This window comes from Chlamydomonas reinhardtii, chromosome 8 (assembly GCF_000002595.2).
Source record: "Chlamydomonas reinhardtii strain CC-503 cw92 mt+ chromosome 8, whole genome shotgun sequence".
NCBI lineage: Eukaryota > Viridiplantae > Chlorophyta > Chlorophyceae > Chlamydomonadales > Chlamydomonadaceae > Chlamydomonas > Chlamydomonas reinhardtii.
The window spans coordinates 4,441,610-4,459,206 of NC_057011.1; the positions used below are offsets into that span (position 1 = coordinate 4,441,610).

General features: G+C 62.4%; 3 protein-coding genes across 3 annotated transcripts; 2 read left to right on the forward strand and 1 right to left on the reverse strand.

Annotated features, from left to right (window-relative positions):
* Positions 1 to 627: 627 nt before the first annotated feature.
* CHLRE_08g382250v5 (uncharacterized protein) lies at positions 628 to 9,503 on the forward strand. The gene is made up of 15 exons (XM_043065291.1): positions 628 to 990; positions 1,205 to 2,115; positions 2,300 to 2,691; positions 2,878 to 3,194; positions 3,395 to 3,884; positions 4,034 to 4,198; positions 4,478 to 4,657; positions 4,780 to 4,866; positions 5,072 to 5,192; positions 5,328 to 5,434; positions 5,578 to 5,714; positions 5,863 to 5,964; positions 6,292 to 6,387; positions 6,577 to 6,760; positions 6,887 to 9,503. Exons 1-15 carry the CDS (start codon positions 863 to 865, stop codon positions 7,214 to 7,216), a joined length of 3,747 nt encoding a protein of 1,248 aa, XP_042922292.1. The 5' UTR covers positions 628 to 862; the 3' UTR covers positions 7,217 to 9,503.
* Positions 9,504 to 9,587: 84 nt separating this feature from the next.
* Positions 9,588 to 12,279, forward strand: CHLRE_08g382300v5 (uncharacterized protein). The gene is made up of 4 exons (XM_001694274.2): positions 9,588 to 10,323; positions 10,500 to 10,592; positions 11,082 to 11,138; positions 11,465 to 12,279. The coding sequence occupies exons 1-4, from the start codon at positions 9,727 to 9,729 to the stop codon at positions 11,636 to 11,638; spliced, it is 921 nt and encodes a 306-aa protein (XP_001694326.1). The 5' UTR covers positions 9,588 to 9,726; the 3' UTR covers positions 11,639 to 12,279.
* Positions 12,280 to 12,281: 2 nt separating this feature from the next.
* On the reverse strand, positions 12,282 to 16,914 carry CHLRE_08g382350v5 (uncharacterized protein). The gene is made up of 7 exons (XM_001694174.2): positions 16,400 to 16,914; positions 15,722 to 15,978; positions 15,163 to 15,280; positions 14,647 to 14,744; positions 14,095 to 14,243; positions 13,750 to 13,854; positions 12,282 to 13,573 (listed from the first exon to the last, which is right to left on the reverse strand). Exons 1-7 carry the CDS (start codon positions 16,671 to 16,673, stop codon positions 13,306 to 13,308), a joined length of 1,269 nt encoding a protein of 422 aa, XP_001694226.2. The 5' UTR covers positions 16,674 to 16,914; the 3' UTR covers positions 12,282 to 13,305.
* Positions 16,915 to 17,597: the final 683 nt, after the last annotated feature.

Consider the following 17,597-nt stretch of genomic DNA (forward strand, 5'->3'; position numbering starts at 1 on the left):
TCAAGTCGCGAAATGGACCAGAGCCCATATCTCGCATAGGCGGTATTTTGGGCCTGTATCTAGTGCCGTCGACTAAGGTTCACCGATAGATGTCATCCGGACTGCGTAGGGCAAATTCCAGTAAGTCCTGGCGAGCGCGACATTTAGCATTTCGACTTCGGCTCCCGCTCGAGTTTGTGCCCGGAAATCAATCAGGGACCTTATTATATGTCACATGATGACATTTCGGCAGTCTAGGGCATTGGACACACGCAGTCCCTAGGGACTTGCCGGAGTGGTACCCGCGTGGGTCGGGTCGGCCCGGAACTGTTTGGGCGGGCACTGTCGCATACCCCGGTCGGGTCGTCCCCAAAAGCGTCCCCTGGTGGGCAGATTATGTTATGCGCGCGCCGGTTTGATGAGTCTCCGACCCCGATGCGCTGGATGGCCCTCCTAGACATCCCTCCCACCGTCTCCCACCGTCTCCTACCGTCCTGACTAATCCAGGGGGAAGGGCACGCCCCTGCGCCACCAGTCTTGGGCGCACGGTCCCGGTACCGGGGCTGTGCGATAGATGAAACTGCTGGCTCTGTGTGCAAGGCGCGCCCAGCCACGTTATACCTGCGAGCCGCGAAATTCCCGAATTCGCATTCGGAGTTCGCACTGTTTCCGATTGGCGGTGACGGCCGCGATGACTGGTCGTGACGCTGGTAGCACATTCAACCTATGTTACCAACATACATTAGCGCATGACACGACAGCGAGCACGAGGACTAAACAGTGCGTTGCGAGAACCCCATCAACGGGAGCGCACGGAGCTTAGTCGCCGCCCCTGTGTGCCAGGCACCTACGTACAATGCCACGTTAAAATTTAGTCTTCTCAATGGTCCGCATAGGTCCAACTGGCCAGGTTGTGCCGCGGCTTCTGCCGCTTGAAGTTCGGCGAGAAGCCGAGCGCCAATGCTCCGTGGACGCAAGGCCTGGACCTGGCAGCAGTGAGCGCCAGTTGAGGTAAGTCACACGGACTCGTAAACGGTACCGCATCCTTCGCACACCACCCCGAGTCTTCAACTAGAGTGAACGAGTGCAAAGCATTTGCAAGGCTGGGGTTTAGCCTAAGCTCGCGTATGGGCTTGGTGTCAAATCCCGGTACACTCACACGGCCGATTGCGAGCAGAATTCCGTCTCACATCTCCCAACCTGTCGACGCGCCCTTCCTCCACAGGTCCAGCGCGACCAGCATCGCCGACGGCGATGAGGGCCGGCAGCGCCCTGCCAGCCTCCTCTCGCCCGGACTCGCGCCCAGTCCGCCAGCCTCGATATCTGGCGTTTCACCCAACTCGCGCCTCCGCACCAGCAGCAGCGGCAGCTGCACCGCCGCAACAAGCAGCGTCGCCAGCAACACCAGCCTCGCCAGCAGCGCCAGCAGCGCCAGCGCGCGGCCCTCCGACACGGCGGAGGCCACGCCCTTCTCCACCGCGGCCGCGCCTGGGGTCGCCCAACCCACATCGAGCACAGCGCCCGGCGCATCGGACGCCGCGGCCGCGCCAGCAGCGCCGTCGCAGACGCACATGCCCATCGCCAGCCGGTCGCTGACCGGCCTTGAGCTAGCTCGCATCGCGCTGAGCAGCTGCAGCCGCGCCGAGCAGCAGCTAACAGAAATAAGCGCAGCCTCGGCTCTCAGCGCTCGCAGCAGCACGTGCTACCCAGGCAGTCCGGTGTGGCTACCCGGCATTGGCAGCCCCGGGGGCAGCGGGGCTGGCGGCCTGACTTCGTCACTGTCGGCGCGGCTGGCGCCAATGCCGTCGCCGCTGTCGCCGCCGCCCGCGATGCATCTGCCGTCTGCGGGGTCGCTGGGGTACTTCCGGGCCGGTGCCGGCGAGGTGGCGTCTGCGTCGGCAGCTGAAGCGGGCGCGGGGTCGGCGGTGCCGGGACGGCAGCAGCAGAGCCTCATGCAGCAGCTCCAGCAGCAGGCACGGCTGCGGGAGCAGCAACAGCAGCTGCAGCAGCTGCATCCGCCACAGCAGCCGCAGCAGCCGGCTCAGCTGGCGTCGGCACCGCAGGCGAGCGGCAGCCCGTCGCCGGAACGCCGCGGTGGCTGGGCCAAGCTGGCGGGGGCGTCACGCGTCCCTGCAGGTAAGGCCGCGTAGATGCACAACGGGACGCTGCAGCCTGTGCGGATCCAGAGCCTTGCCGACGTATGGAAACAGGGCGGAGGCTGTACGCAGCTTGTTGTCAGTGTTCAGTTTGTATGGCGCACGCGATTTGTTCATTTACACCTGACACGTTGCCTTCGCAATGCCCGCTCTGCTTCCCTCAGGTGCCGGGCCTCGGGTGGGCTGGGGCATGGTGTCGGGTCAGCACATGACCACTGGTGCCGACCGGCCAGCCAACGCAGGAGCGGGCGCCACCGCCTCGGCGGCCGCCTCCAACCTGGCCATGCGCATGGTGCAGGGACTGCAGGAGCGGGACGAGTTCAGCCTGGTGGCGGCGGCGAGGCAGCGGTCGCGGCGGAAGCCACCAGCGGCGTCTCGCAGCATGATCTTCCACGCGGCCGCGGGCGCCGCGGCGGCCAACGCCGCCGCTGCCGCCACCGCGTCAGCCGCAGCGGCAGCTGTGGCCGCAGCCGATGTGGCCGCGGCCGATGGGCACACTGCTGCAGATTCCCCGGAGGGCGGCGCGGAGGCTGCAAAGCGCGCGTCTGCGGAGGAGGTGGGTGCGGTGCAGTAGGCTGCAGCTTGAAAGGCTCGGGCCGCACCTCGCAAATGGAGTATCAGCCAGAGTCTTTATGGACTCGGCTTCCTGGTTTAGGCTTACGAGTCTCGGTGAGCGCTCCGACGCCCGCCCTGTTACCTACCGCTGCGCACCCCCGCGAACGCCCTGCTGCCCTGCCCACAGGGCGAACCGGACTGCCCGCCTGAACTGGCGACCAGCCACTCGCTGCCTGCGCTGCCCGACCTGCGGTTCCACCGAGCCAACAGCTGCCCCTCGCTGCCTGCGTTCCGGGGCCTGCGGCCGCCAGAGGCCTCGCCGGGGGCCGCCGCACAGGGGTCCTTGCTTTCGCCGCTGGGCGCGCCGCAATGGGCCGGCGCGGCAGCGGAAGGAGGCAGCGGCGGGTCTGCGGGCGGTGTGGCGTCGGCGGCATACCAGGAGTGCGCCTCGCCAGGTTTTGCGGAAGGCGCACTGTCGCCGGTGGCGGCAGAGGCTCACGGCGGGTGAGGTTTGACTGCTCACGCGGCCCGGTGTGTGCACCCGGGCCGTGCATCTAGGCCCCCACCACAACCCAGACGACTGCAGGACGGCTGCAATCCATGTGGTCTTACGTTGCCCTTCGCCTGCGCGCTCATCCGCTGCGCACCTGTCCCATGAAGCCTCTCAACACCGGCCCATGCCGCACTGCCCGTCATGCACGCAGGTGGCCGGGGAGCGGTCAGTCCGTACCGCTGCCGCAGATAGCGCTCACCGCGCGGCCGCCAGGCGCTGCTGCAGCAGCCCTCACCAGCAAGCTGCGCCGAGCCTCAGCCTTCGTGCCTGAAAGCCCTCGCCTAGGGCTTCTCCTGAGCGCCTCGGCTTCTGCTGCTGGCGGCTCAGGCGGCGCGCACTCCTCGAGCAGCGATGGCGGAAACCTGGGCTTGGAGCTTCATCCCGACGTCACCGCTGCGATCCGGCGACTGGGCTCCGACCTTAGCGCCTTCTCCGTGGCCGCCAACCCCGCAGCAGAGGCCGCTGCGGCGCGCAGCAAGGCCGCCGCGGATGCCGTGGCGGCGGCGGCGGACGCGGCGGCGGCGCTGGCGGCGGTGCGGGCGCTGGAGAGCCGGTACGGCAGTGCGGTGGCGCCGGACGACCAGCTGCTCGCCCTGGAGCAGGAGGCGGCGTTCCGTGACCGGTCTCGCAGGCTGCACGAGGTAGGAATGGACCGAAGGAGCACATATACCGCATACCGGTAGTCCTGGCGGCTGGCGCTGGGGCGGTTCTTGTCCAGCCTTGTGTAACTCTGCCGAAGTACAACAGGCGAAAGCACGGTCTGCAACTCTTGCCCGTGCACGCGAAACAGGCTCTGCAGGCCGCAAACCCCGCGGCCTACAGCGAGGAGGCGGCGGAGGCGGCGGAGGCGGCCTACCGGGCGCTGGCGGAGCGGGCCAAGCTGAGGCTGAAGAGCTTGTTGGCTGATCCCACGACGCAGTCGGGGCCCATCCGGCAGTTGCAGAACGCCGTGCGGGTAGGTGCACTGGTGCACCGGGGTTGGCTAGTGGAGCGTGCAGGACTGGTGGTGGGATGAACGCTGGGATACGGAATTTGGTTCTTTGGTCATCGGCGGGCGAGGCGTAGACAGGAAGTAACAGGAACTAACTGTGGTGAGGCATGGGATCTACGAAGCCACCTGCTAAGTTTTCTTCGTTTCAAAAGAGCGCCTGCAAGTTGTGCATGCTCCTTGGCTGTAGTCGCGTAGTTGTCACTCTCTTCCGCGGCTGCTGCCTTTCTCTATGGCACCCTGCAGGAGCTGAGTAGCCAGCGCCCGTTCTTCATGTCGCCGGTGCTCCAAAGGGAGAAGGTGGAGCGGCCGTTCATTGAGAACCGGCAGCGGGTGGTGAAAGAGGTGCTGTGGTCGGTGGACGACTCCATCTTTGCGCAGCGCAAGAAGGAGAACGAGGCACGCGACCTGTACGACACAGAAAAGGTGCGGCGTAACAGCAACAGTACGGAATCCGCTCTCTTACTCCGTTTCAGTTAAGTACTTCCATCCCGTTCACAGCCCCTGCTTCATACCAAGCAATCTCCCTGTTCCGTGTGCACTGACAGGTGATCAAGCAGCAGCTGTCGCTGGACTGGCAGCGCATTGTGAGCAAGTCGCGCTTCAGGCGACTGGTGGCGCGCGGCGATGCGGGGGTGAGTGCGCGTGGGCGGCTGCTAAGGCTGGCAGCTCATGCATGGGGGGTTCGTGTGGCTCTCCACACGAACGCGCGAATACGGTGCCAATGCGCAATGGTTATCGCGGGGTACGGCCTGGTCCCTGTGGTGCAGCACGTGAATGCGACGGAGCCGTACGTGCCGCCGCCTGCTGCTGCTCACGTGCCACCGCCGCCCGCTGCAGGTCAAGAACGACGGCCAGTCGCTGGACGAGGAGCTGAGCGAGGTGCGGGAGGAGCTGGAGCGGCAGTCGATGTTCATCCGGTCGGCGTTCCTGTACTACTCCATGAAGGACGGCACCATAAGTAAGGCTGGGGGCTGGGGTTTCCGACCGCAAAGGGACTTCCTGCTGCTTGCTGACTACGGTATAGTTGTGACGTGGTCGAGAAAAGGATGTGTGAACTGACGGCGCCTCCCGGGACCCTGCTGCCCTGCTGCAGCCTCGTCGGACGTCCTCCAAATGGGCGCCAACTCGTGGCTAAACTTCTGCAACGACGCCGGAATTGTGCACCCGTCACAGCGCGGCTGCACGGTGCAGGATTTGCAGGTGCGTCAGGGCTCGGCGGGGGAGGTCTGGCTTGGGGCTTGGGGTTCTGGGCCTCTGGGACACAAGGGCTTGGGGCGGCGTTTAGGTCTGGGGCCTCAATCTGTTACGAGCCAACCCTGATGCTCAATGCCCTGCTGCCATAGACCATCTTTATCTCCGTCAACTTTGAGGAGGAGAGCGACACCACTGAAGCAGACGCCAACGACGACGATGCGATGGTTCGGTTTGAGTTCATGGAGGGCCTCGTGCGCGCGGCGTTCGGCAAATACATCGCCAGCAAGTAAGTTATGGGCTAGAGCACTGTGGGTGTGCTACTGAAGCGGCTGTGGTACAGCTTTAAAGCCAAGGGATGACCCGCCGATCTGGAAGACCTGAAGGCTGAAGAGCTAAGCTGCATGTGTGTCTCTATGTGTGTGTGTGTGTTCCAGGAAATGCACGGACGCCAGTGATGCCGTGGGCATGCTGCTCGAGGAGATTTCCAGCGCGCCTGACTTCCCGCCGGAGGCAAAGGTGGAGCCAAATGACTTCAGGTGCGTGCGGTGCCACGTGCTTTGCTGAGCTGGCTGGGACCGTGCTATGCGTGAAGTTCATGCCAAGGGCCGTTTGGTGAACTGTACCAAACCGTGCGTGTTGGCGGTCGCGTGTCGCGGGTCCGCCCGTTGGCATGGCATGGCATGGCCGGCCAAGGGCCGGCTTCAGGATTGAGTCCTGGAATGTCACTTCTGCCTCCAGGCTGCATGCAACAAACAGGAATCACTAGCGCAAGCGCCGCCATGGTATGTTACTGCTTGCCTGGACCTGCAACCCGCCTGTATGTAACACCTCTGCTGTGCTTTTGGTTTGTCTGTTGCTCGCAGGCGCAACCGCTTCTACACGGCACAGGTGGAGGAGGTGATAAAGGAGTACTACGATTTGCTGCTGGCCGCATTCAAGCTGTACAAGGCCCGGGACAGGTAGGTGCATGCGAACGTGCGCGGCGTAGAAAGCGTGCCTGTTCGTGCAAGCGTTGCACTGTTCGTCTGAGCAGCACAAGAGTCGCAACCCGGGATTCAACAGGACCTCCACCTGCCGCCCCGCTGTGCGCTTTCCCCGGCATGCATCGCTGTGACGTGTTGTGCCCCGTGCTGCTTTCACGGCATCAGGTCACGGCTGTTCTGGCCGGAGCACTGGGCGGCGTTCCTGGACGGCAACAAGCTGCTGGGCCTGGCGACGGGCGTGGAGCGGCGCGAGGCAAAGCTCATCTTCGGCTGGAGCCAGGCGCTGGTGACAGACGAGCTGCGGCGGCGGCAGCGCGCCGTGTCGCTGACCTTCTGGGACTTTGTCGAGGTGCGTTTGTGCGGGGCCTCATGTGGGGCTGCGTAGGGTCTCCACCGCCATGCGGCGCAAGTTGCGCACCTGTGCAGTGCTGCTCTACTGACCTTGTCGTGCCTGGCCTAACGCGCTGCGTTGTAGGCTGTTGCCCGGCTTGCGGACCTGATTTCGGCGCCGGACCACGAAGACATTATCGGATACTTCATGTCGGAGGGCGAGGAGCCGCCCGAGCTTGACCGCCTGGTGTACGAGTACTACCGGCACGTGGGCGACGCCGGCACGGACCGCAAGCGCGATTCGGCCGAGCTGGTGGCGCCCCCCAGCCGGCCGCTGGAGGTGAAGCTGCGGCTGCTGCTGGAGTACCTGGTGGTCAGCCTGCGCGAGGCGTGGGGCGGCAAGGACGCCAAGGACGTGGCGGCCAAGGTGCTCAAGATGGCCACCTACCTGTCGGGGGGAATCGAGATGGGTTAAGATCATGCCCCGATTAGCATAAAACGGTTGCTGCCTATCGCGGCAGCTGCTTTACAGACGAGGTCTTGGGTACGGCTGAATAAGATTAATGCGCCAACAATTCATCTTTGCATCTCTGCCGGCAGCGCTATGGAGTTGGCATTCCTCAACGGTTGCCGGCAGTTGGAGGCTGAAATTCGGCATACATGAATTGTGGCGTAAGCGATCCTGGCATCCGCGGAGCGCTTTGCTGACTGCTGGTGTTGACCATTAATCCGTTCGAAGATGAATGTGCCGGAGGTTGCTCCGGTCGCGGTCTGCTCCTGTCCTTGGGAGCGAGAGCGCGTGTGTGCATTCCGCATTGCGTGCTCGGTTGCGCGTGTGTGCGCTGTTTTTGTTTCTTAGGTATGCGGCAACCAGACGCTGTGGGCTGTGGCAAGTGAGAGCACCGTACATGGCCCGACCGACCGGTGTGGGGCAGGTGTGTCTGTTGCACAACCCAGGTGCCTGCTCGTCCAACCCGGGTGCCTGCTCGTGGGTCGTATCATACTGTCTTACCGGCACGCCTGCGGCGGCACGTCTGCGGAGATGCCTCCCAGTACGATGCACGCTGGCCTCATCACTCTCACAGAAGGGGTACAGCAAGCAATGTGGTATGGAGTAGCATTTAGGCAGCTGCGTGCGTCACTTGGCTTTTGCCAATGTGGCGGGGTAGGTGCGTGGACGCGCACGCAAGAAGGTGGGAGGCGTAGTATCCTGCACTGCACAATGACTGGTGTAGATTGCATGGTGCGCCTTATTAATAGGCACATAACAATGCCGCTGTGAGTGTGTGCGGCTGTACTGCTCACCACATAACGGGCTTGTGACGGGCAAAACGCGTGGCATAAATAGCTAGTAATCGCTGAGCGCTGCCCTGAAGCTAGACGGAAGTAACCTTGTACGGAAAGGTGTGGATTGCATATGAAGTAAATGTCATTTGCTATGCGGCGACGTCCGCTCTATTGCATCCGTTGTCTGTCTTTTGATGATGTTCAGCGTTGCGTGTGCGTTCGCCGCAAGAGGCGATGATCTTTCCTAGTGCATCAGCTCGGATGTGCGGTGGACGCGGACTCCTGTGCATCATCAATATTACCGCCTCGGCACATTTTGGGACAAGGACTGCGGGCAGGGAATCATGGCCGTCAGGTGACCGGGGCATACAGAGTGGTGAGCCAGGGCTTCTTGCAAGCCTCGATACAGGCTGTGTGGCTCCAATTAATCCGTTTTAGTACATTGCGCTGAAGTGTCGACTGGGGGTTCATGGTTTGATCTTGGTGCGACTACCTCTACATACCGTATCACCCCCTGCACTGCGCGGGTTTAGTGTGAGGTGCGAAGGCAGGTACGGCAGGGGCGTGTGGCAGCATCCACAGGCGCGGCATGCCTGGTTTGGCACGGCGCTTCCTGAAGGCATCCCACTGTCGCAATAAAGGCTCAAACCGGACAGTGTGACGGTGTCGCCTGAGCAGCGCCGTTGTGGCCTTGCCGGGCTGTGGCTGAGCGGCTGAGGTGCCGGCTCGCCGTGAGGCAGCAGGGCTGGAAAGAGCTGCCTGTGCTGGATGGGAATACTTCAAAGGTCATGGCGGGGCTTTCCGTGTAGCATGGATTGATGTGGGAATAGCGACACGAGTGATGGGCGCCAGGCTTGGCGCGGTGCCTTCTACTGCGCAACGGACGCAGGGGCGATCAATTTGGAGCCGCACCATGGCGTAGGGTTGAAACCATATACGGTACAGCATGTTACTTAATACTAGTACAGCTTTGGCTGGGGCTTTGGGCGCATGATGCACAACGGTATTGTACGTGCAGTTTTGGGGCAGCAGTGCCCTAACCGTGCATTGTGACTCGCCTATGACTGTGCGATGCCTATGCACGAGCGAGGGACATGCGCTTGTCTGCCTGTGCTTCGTGCCGGAAGTAAGAGTGCTTGGTGTCCTGATGGGTTCGGCTGAGCGGTGAAGCCCTTGGCGGGAACACAGCTGGCCCCTGAAGATTGCACTGGTGATAAGAGGGACGTGAAGCCTGATGCTTAGCTGCTCTATTTACCAGGGTCCGCTATGACTCAACTTTATTACACGGGGGATGTGTGCAGGACTGGACATAGCGGTGCGCTTGTGCGTGCTTGCGGGCAGGCCTGCGGGGCAGGGGTGGTGGACGGGGTAACGGAGCTACACAGTCACCGTGCGCCACTCCGCCCGTCCCTGCCACTTGGACGCCTGATAACTTGGTTTGTCTCCTAACATAAGCCTTGTAACTTGTCACGAATAATGCGCATGAGCGTATGAGCCAGCATCAGGGGCCGAGGCAAGGTCAACTAAGGCTGCAAGTGATCTGCATTAGGTTTCACATTCGCCGGTCTGGTCGCCTGGGGTGGCCGTGGACCCAAGTGGGCACTGCACGCACACGCGAGTTCCAGTCTTGGCCCAATTGAACCAGGTAGTTTCTTCCTGGACTCTGTATATTCGCATATTGCTACATAGGCAGATAACATGACTTCGCTGCTGGGTCGCTCGCACCAAGCTGCCGTCCTGCGACAAGGGCGAGTGCGACCTTTCCTGCCCGCACAACAATGCAGACCGTTGCGTATAGTCCATGTAGCGGCAAAGAAGTCTGGTGAGGCTGTTGAGCCTGACCAGTCGTTCGGGCTTGTGGCTCAGCAAGCAGAATTCTTCCGAGCGCTGCCACTTTACGCTGGAGGAGCCGGTGTGGCGTCTCTGTTGTTAAATCGAGCACTTTCGGGCATCGCGCCCGTGGTGGACGCCAGCAGCAGTCAAAGCCGTGCGGATGTGCTGGGCATCGTGCTGTCCGCGGTGCTGCTGCTGACCGGGCTGCAGTGGCTGGCGCTCAAACCGCGCGAGGTCGCTGCCGTGGACCTAGAGGGCAGCACTGTGGACTTTGTGGAGCCGGGCCTGAAGCCCTATGCGGCGCTTCTGCGCGAGTTTGCGTGGGCACGTGATGCCATGTTCAGCACCACGCGCTGCAAGTCGCTGGTGCTCCTCTACAAGGGCCGCACCCTGTTCCACTACGGCTTCATCACCAAGGGCGTCAAGCCCGGGAACGTGGTGCCGGGGGAGATCTGCACGCAGGTGAGGAGCAGCAGCGCGCCAGGGAAGGGCGCGCACCGCGTGTGTGTTTCAGGACTGCCCATCAGGCCTCAGCCGGCTCAAGCTTCCTTGCCAGCCGCCGGCGCCGCACCAGCACCGCTATTCATTACTGAAACCGCTATCCTTATACACATAAAATGTGCTTGGACACGGTGCAGGCGATGCGCGACAGCCAGGGCAACTACCTGGCGAACCTGGTGCTGTACCCCGGCCGGCCCGAGTTCACGGCTTTCCTGCCGGAGAACACGCAGGTGCGCGTGCGCTCTGGCAGCTGTTGCAGTTGGCGGTGCGTGTGGTGGAGAACTGGTTCGGTAGAGGGGGTGGTCGTGTGGTGGCAATGTGGTGCGGTTGGGCTGTGCCTTGGGTACCTGCTGCAGCAATGGGCGGCAAAGGCGGATGGGGGTGACAGGCCCTGTGAGTCGGAAGGCGGGCGCACGCCAGGAGGGAAGGGAAGGGGGAAACATCGGTGCCGATACTGCGCCTGCTTTAGACTACCAATGCTATCATAGCCCCCAACCATGCAACGAGGCCATACGAGCACGTATCCAGATATGAAGCCACGACAAACCCAGTCACGCTGTCAGTCCTCCTGCAGGTCAAGGGCTCCTGCAGTTCAGGTAGTCCGACAGCCGGGCTGCCTCGGTCCCCGGGTCCTCGTGTTTTCCCACTGACGCTTTTGCCTCTCCCCCACCGCACCGCGCCGCGCACGCCCGCTCCTGCACATGCACGTGCGCACGCAGGGCGTGATGGTGCAGCCGGTGGGCAAGGACGGCGTCATCGTGGCGGGCACGGACACGGTGCGTGCGTGTGTGGTGGGGATCAGTCGTTACAACCCGGAAACTGCGGGGGCCAGGGGCGTGTGGGCGCGTTGGGCAAGCGGGCCGGAAGCGAGCGTGAGGCGTTTTAGGGGTGGGGTGGTGACAGCTGCTCGGTCGACCCGGGGGGACGTGGCCTGGGGCTTGGGGCACACACGCGGCATGGATCTGAAATGCTGAAATGCTACGGCAGCCTGCTGCATGCGGCGTAGTAGCAAGCCTTTCTTGGCTTCTCGCCCACCGCAATCAGCGCCACACGTCCTCACACACACCTCGCGCCCCCCGCGCTCCGTGCCGCTCCCCCACAGGTCCGCGGCTTCAGCCGACTGGACCAGGCCTGGCTGTCCACCATCGCTGACAAGCTGGAGGTGTCGCTGGGGGAGGGCGTGGCGCTGCCGCAGGCGGGCGTGGGGTTCGGCGGGAGCGGCGGCAGCAGCAGCAGCGGGGCCAAGGCTAGCGGCAAGCAGCCGGCTGCCCGGTAGTTGGGTGGGTGGGGGGGTGTAGTGGCGCGGTGTTGGCGGTGGGGGCTGGCGGTGGGGGCTGGCGCGAGCTTCAAGGTGGCACGGGAGGCGGCGCAGGCACGAGCGGCGGAGGCGGCGGCATAACAGCAGGCATGAGGGCCCTTATGTCGTTCATGTGGCACCCAGGGCCGTGTGCACGTGCCTTGGACGTGTGATGGGGTAGGTGTGCATGCCGTACGATAGTTGTAATATGCACGTGGCGCTTTCAGTGTGCACGGATTGCGAAGATGCCGTCCTGTCTCCCATGTTATACAGTAACGCCTGAGTTACTGTTACCGAGACATTGCTGACTTGCTGACGCTTATGAGCAATGGAAAGTGCGCGCATTTAGTGTGCGCGGATTGCGAAGATGCCCTCCTGTCTCCCATGTTACCATGTACCACCGAACGCCCTCACTCATGTTCCATGGCGACACGCAGTGCGTGGACACTGTGCAGCTGTTCCAGTATGGGCTCTCAGGACACTTTGCAAGTGTGCGTGCATGGGACAGGGTTACGGGGCAGCTTGGCGTAGTCCCGTAGTGGGCAGCGTCAGCCCAAACCCCAACAGTCAATTTGCGATGTCAAGGCAAGAGCGCGTGGCTGTTATACAGTACCGTACCGCCGGAGTTACTCGTGATGGAACATGGCAAGGGGCAGGAGTTACTGTTACCGAGACATTGCTGCCTTGCGGACAGGCTGGTAATTCGCTGACACGCGCTCTTCACGCTCCTGGCGCCCGGCCAGGCGAGGCCACACAAACGCGTCCTTAGAAGTTACCGCTATACAATGATAATGAGGGTATGTAGGCTATGTGTTGCTGAGCCAGGCTGAGCCGCATGCCAGCGAGGGGGTGCAGTGGTGGCAGCCTGGCAGGTGGTGGCCACAGGCCACAGCTACGGTTGTGCGGTCTTGAAATGGTGAAAGCGCCAGGGGCGGCTTTTGTTGCAACCTTCCAGAGCCGTTCAGGGCTGTCAACCTCTAAGCGCGCCCACCGAAAACCGAAATGCATGCGGCCAGCGCGCTCTGACCATGCGCCATCCCGCCGCATGATGCCGCCTATTGCTTGTTGCTACTGTGCGCCGTTCACGGGCGAGCCTAACCCAAAGCCCGTGCCTAAACCCGCAGTGTCTTACTAATGGCGCATAGACGTGCATCATGCACCTGCCAGTCTGCACCGGGTGCTTGCGGCCGCCAGTCAGTCAGTCAGTACTCACGCCACCAAAACAGGTCACTCCTGATTTCCGCCAGTGCCAACATTCTACTCAAGCGAAAAACAGAACCCCTAAAGGTTGCGATGGCATGGAGGCCAAAACGCACTGGTGATACTTCCACCTTCCTAGCATAATTAGCTGTCCTCAAGCTCCGCGCCCAGAAAGTCCAACGCCATCCACGTCCGAATCACGCGCATCCCATACACCCAAGGACCCTAATCACGATCTTCTCACAGCGCGGCTCGCGGTCACGATCGCATAATAAGATACCACCCTATATACCGAGAAGATCACAACGTTCCAAATGCCCGTGGATCGTGTCCGCCAAGCTGGCTCGCGTACGTCGACGCCGCATGCTGACTCTTGCAGCTGCATACTAGTGCAGTCGCGCGAGAGCCAAGCCACCCCGCATCGTCTTTGCAGCGCTCGCCGCCGCCTAGTTGTCCTTGTTGCCCTTCTCCGTGGGCTCGCTGCTGCCGCCGGCGTTGCTGGCCACGGCCGCCGCGCTAATTACCACCTCGGTGGTGGTGCGCTCGGTGGGGCTTGTCAGTCCCACGTTGACGCCGCCCACGGGGCCGCCGCCGGCCATGGCGCCCATGCCGCCGGCGCCGTTCATCACCTTGGCGCTGTTGCTGACGCGGTCCTCCAGCTCCGCCATCTGCGACTGCAGGCGACGAATCTCCGACAGGATGTCCTCCTTAGACCTGTGCGGTTGAGACATGTGGGTTTGGGCATTCAGGTGTCAGCTCACCGACCAGTTTAAGGTTGAGGGACGGCGGGGACAGGTGTTACGGACCACCTTGTTCCAGCCAGATTCGCCCCACATCGAGCAGCATATGTGCCTCCTGCCATACCCTGAGATAAGTACCCATGCTCTCACCGCTCGCTGTCCTTGGGTTTCTCCTCGTCGCCCTTGCCGCCGCCAGTGGCCGCCACCTTGTTCTTAATCATCTGCAGCTTCATGTGGTTGTACACCACCACACCACTGGAGAGCAGAAAGGATCGCGACGCAGGAGAGGAGGCGGATGACACGGTCAGTCACGGGGTCGTGTCAAGTGGGCGGACGACTAGAACTGGAAGACCGTCAGCGGTGCTGACGCTACAATGCCATCGAGTGTCCGTGAGGCTGGGGCAAAGGTCAGGAACCTTGCCGGCCCCTGTGTGCGCAAACATCGCTACGTAGGTGCATTGCCATCAATGAGCGCCCCCGGCCTCCCGAACCCACCTGCAGCAGAAGGCGTAACCCAGCAGGTTGATGGTGGTGACGGGCGCCTTGAAGAGGTAGAAGGAGAAGAAGATGAGCATCCAGTCCTTGATCACACCCGCAATGTTCATGGTCAGAGCCGAGGTCTTGCCGATCAGCAGGAACACAGCCTGCGAGGGGGATCCAGGTCGTGACCAGTCAGCAGACGGTGAGGCGAAGGTGTGCATGCTAGGAGCGAGTTGCAGGGGAAGTACCCAAATCCAACGCCAAGCGCGTGAGTCGTCTGCATGGGCGGCGGCCGCGGCCAGGTGTTGCTGGCTGACCACCGCGCGGATGACCCCATGCGCAGGAACCTGCCGCACGCATTCTGCCGACCCACATCACCCACACAAGGTCACAGCCTGACGCATGGGCACAACGTCCCAAGCCTTGTGACCTGTGCTGAGCCGCCACGTAGTCACAGCCCGCAACCCCGACGCGCCCTCCTCCATGCCCTCATGCCGGCGGCGACACCGACCCCTCCCCCCGTCCGCGCCCCATCGGCCCAACCCATCCATCCCCCACGCCACTCACCAGGTTGAGAATGAACGCCGTCAGCGCGTTGGCAAGCATGACGCTGGGGTTGAAGGTCCAGTCGTGCGTGGTGCGCAGCTTGTTCAGCTCAACGCTCACTGCAGCAGGGCCGCGGGTAGCAGATTCAATGCGTTGTCCAGAGAGCTGATGAGCCGGGCATGCCAGCGCACGTGGCCGCCACGACGCGGTCGTAAATTCGGCATGGCATCACGGACGCTGCTACACCGAAGTTGCGCAAGCTCATGAAAGCAAGACGCTGCCGATGCACTGCATCCCTAACCCACATGACCCAGATACCCCGTTGCTGATGGGTGTCGCGGCCCATGGTCCTGCCTCTCGCCCCGCAATGCCATAACGCCAACCGGCTGTAGCTGTAGCTCCATGGCCACTGCCTCGCACCGCCCGCCAAGCATGTCCGCCATCCCCATACGCATCGCCTCCCACGCCTTTCGTCTTCACCCCCCATGGACCCGTGCCTCCGTCTGCTCGCCCAAGGCCCCAGGCAGCCCCACTCACGGAAGGGCACAAGCAGGCAGATCAGGCAGGCGGGCGAGACGTAGTAGAGCGACTGGATGGGGTTCATGTTGTAGCCCTTGCTGTTGATCAGCACCTGCACCATCGTCAGGCGCATGGCCTACACGGGGGGGCGTGTCCAAGGAGCGTGGGGCACAGCGCGGGTGAGCGTCATGCGCGTGTTGGCCTACCAGCGGCAGACTAGCGCTCCGCGACCACCCAGTGGTGATACCATGCATAGTGCTCTCGCCCCCGCGCGCGGATCAAGTCAGCTTCGCTCGCGGCGGCCCACCATCGTGCTGCCCATGCCCGCTCCAGGCTGACCGCTCCTCCTCCATCGTTTCTACCAAACCCACTTCAACCTCGCACGATCCCCGGTCGAATTCTCCTCCAGCGCCGTTCCCTCCCCCCATTCCGCCATTGGTAGGCCGTGTCAACAGTAACCCTTCCCCCTCGCGGCTGCTACATGCTTCATTCCTCGCTTACGGTGGAGGCGCTGCCCTCCTCTCCTTGCCACGCGCCCTTTCACGCCCCCAGCCAGCCCTGTCCTCCGGCCTCTCACCTCGAAGCCCAGGGCGGTCAGCTGCTGGACGACACCCCGGAAGACCAGGTTCATCTCGCCGATAGCGCAAATCACCACGCCGAAGGCGATCAGAAGCATGTTAAGCGTCACGCCCCGCGAGTACTTCTCCGTGCCCAGCATCACGCCCGACGCGTACACCAGGCCGGGCATGAGCGACTTGGTCATCTGGATGAAGGAGACGGACAGGTAGAGGTAGGCCGAGTTGGACAGCCACAGGCTGCCGGCGTACAGCAGGCCTGGCAGGGCGGGAGGGGCCAGAAGGAGGGGGGGCGGTGACGGCGATGTGGGGACAGGGGCGCACAAGCAAGGCTGCCGACTGCTGGTAACGGTGGAAGTGGAGTCACGCGCAAGTGGGCAGCGGCGAGCTGCGGTGCAATGTGGGTTGACAGCGCTTGCAGCGCAGGGTGCGGTGTGGCGCTGAGCCGAGCTGTGGTGCTGGCGCCGTGCGGCTGTTGCACGACCGACCGTTCGACAAAGCGCCTCCGAATGCAGGTGCCATCTACCGTGGACAAGGCTAGCTAAGTTGGCCGCGCCATCAAGCGCTGCCCAGCTCCGAGCCGCAGAGGGAGCGCCGGTCACGGCGAACATCAGCGGTTTTGTTGCGGCTCCAGCGTGCCTGCCCCGTCCTGTCCTACCACACCCATCTGTGTTGCTTACCAATTGGCATCACACGCGTGTAGTACTCGCGCGGAGTCATGTTGTGCGACTTGACAAGCTTGAGAACGCGGACGCAAATGAACCCGACCGTCGAGCAGAAGAACATGTGCCATAGCGTCAGGGCGATGGGGAACGGGAAGCCCGAGTACGCTAGGAGCCACTTGTTGAAGAGAATTACAGCGATGGAGACGCCCATCCACATAAGGACATAGGTGTAGGAGCGGATGACCTCCCGGAGAACCTTGGCCTGAGCGGCCGGATCCTTGGGCAACATGGTTGCTGGGTCTTTAGGAAGCGCGACCTAAACAGAAATGGATGCGCTGCGCCCCTTCAGACAGAGCGAATCCAGAGTAGCCAAGCGTTATTAGATGTTCTGGCTACAGCTGTATCCCATGCCCCGCGAAGCTTTGAGCAAGGCGTCGTGTCACAGTGTTCAGCAGATCAATTTGCTACAGTGTTTGGGGCAGCTCGTGGAATTGCAGCAACGGGTGTTGATTATGGAAGATGGCTATGTGATGAACACAGCGGCAACTTATGTTTGGCAAAGGGCTGATAACTTCCGGCGGAATGACCCATGTTGCGGGATCGGGCGCAACCGCTCTGCTCGACCTGGCTCGACCAGTCCGGCAGTCCCCGTTCGCTCCGCTCCGCTCGACCCCTTGTAAGCGTGGGAAGTGCGGGCAGGTGCAGCTGCCGCATAACATTTGCTCCAACCATAGAAACTACAGGGAAAGAGCCACGACGTTGCAAGCCCCCTGAAGGGCCCCTTGACTCCATCCCGCGTGTTCACCGTGCCGCAAGCCCTGTCGTGCCGAAATTGTTGACCCGCGCGCCGACAGCGCTCGCCCACCATTTATTGACAGGTTCCAGCAGAGCTGATAGCAAGCGGTCGTGATTGGCAAGGCTGTGGGCACCTTGCAATTCTCAAGAATCTTCACAGCTACGGCGCTGACACGGCCTCGGCTGGCCAGCATCACTTCTCGATCACTGTGTGTACACGCGATACCATTAACAGGTTTAGCACGGTGGAATGATGGAGAGTCCACACTTCCTTCCAGACAGGGAGCGCGCGCGCGGGCAGATGCGTACACACGTGACCCCAGTTTTACCCCAACTCGTGCCCCAACTGGGGTCACAGATCCGGCAATATAGCATGCTTCTGCACAGTAGCGTGTCTGACTGCGTAGGAGCAAAGCCG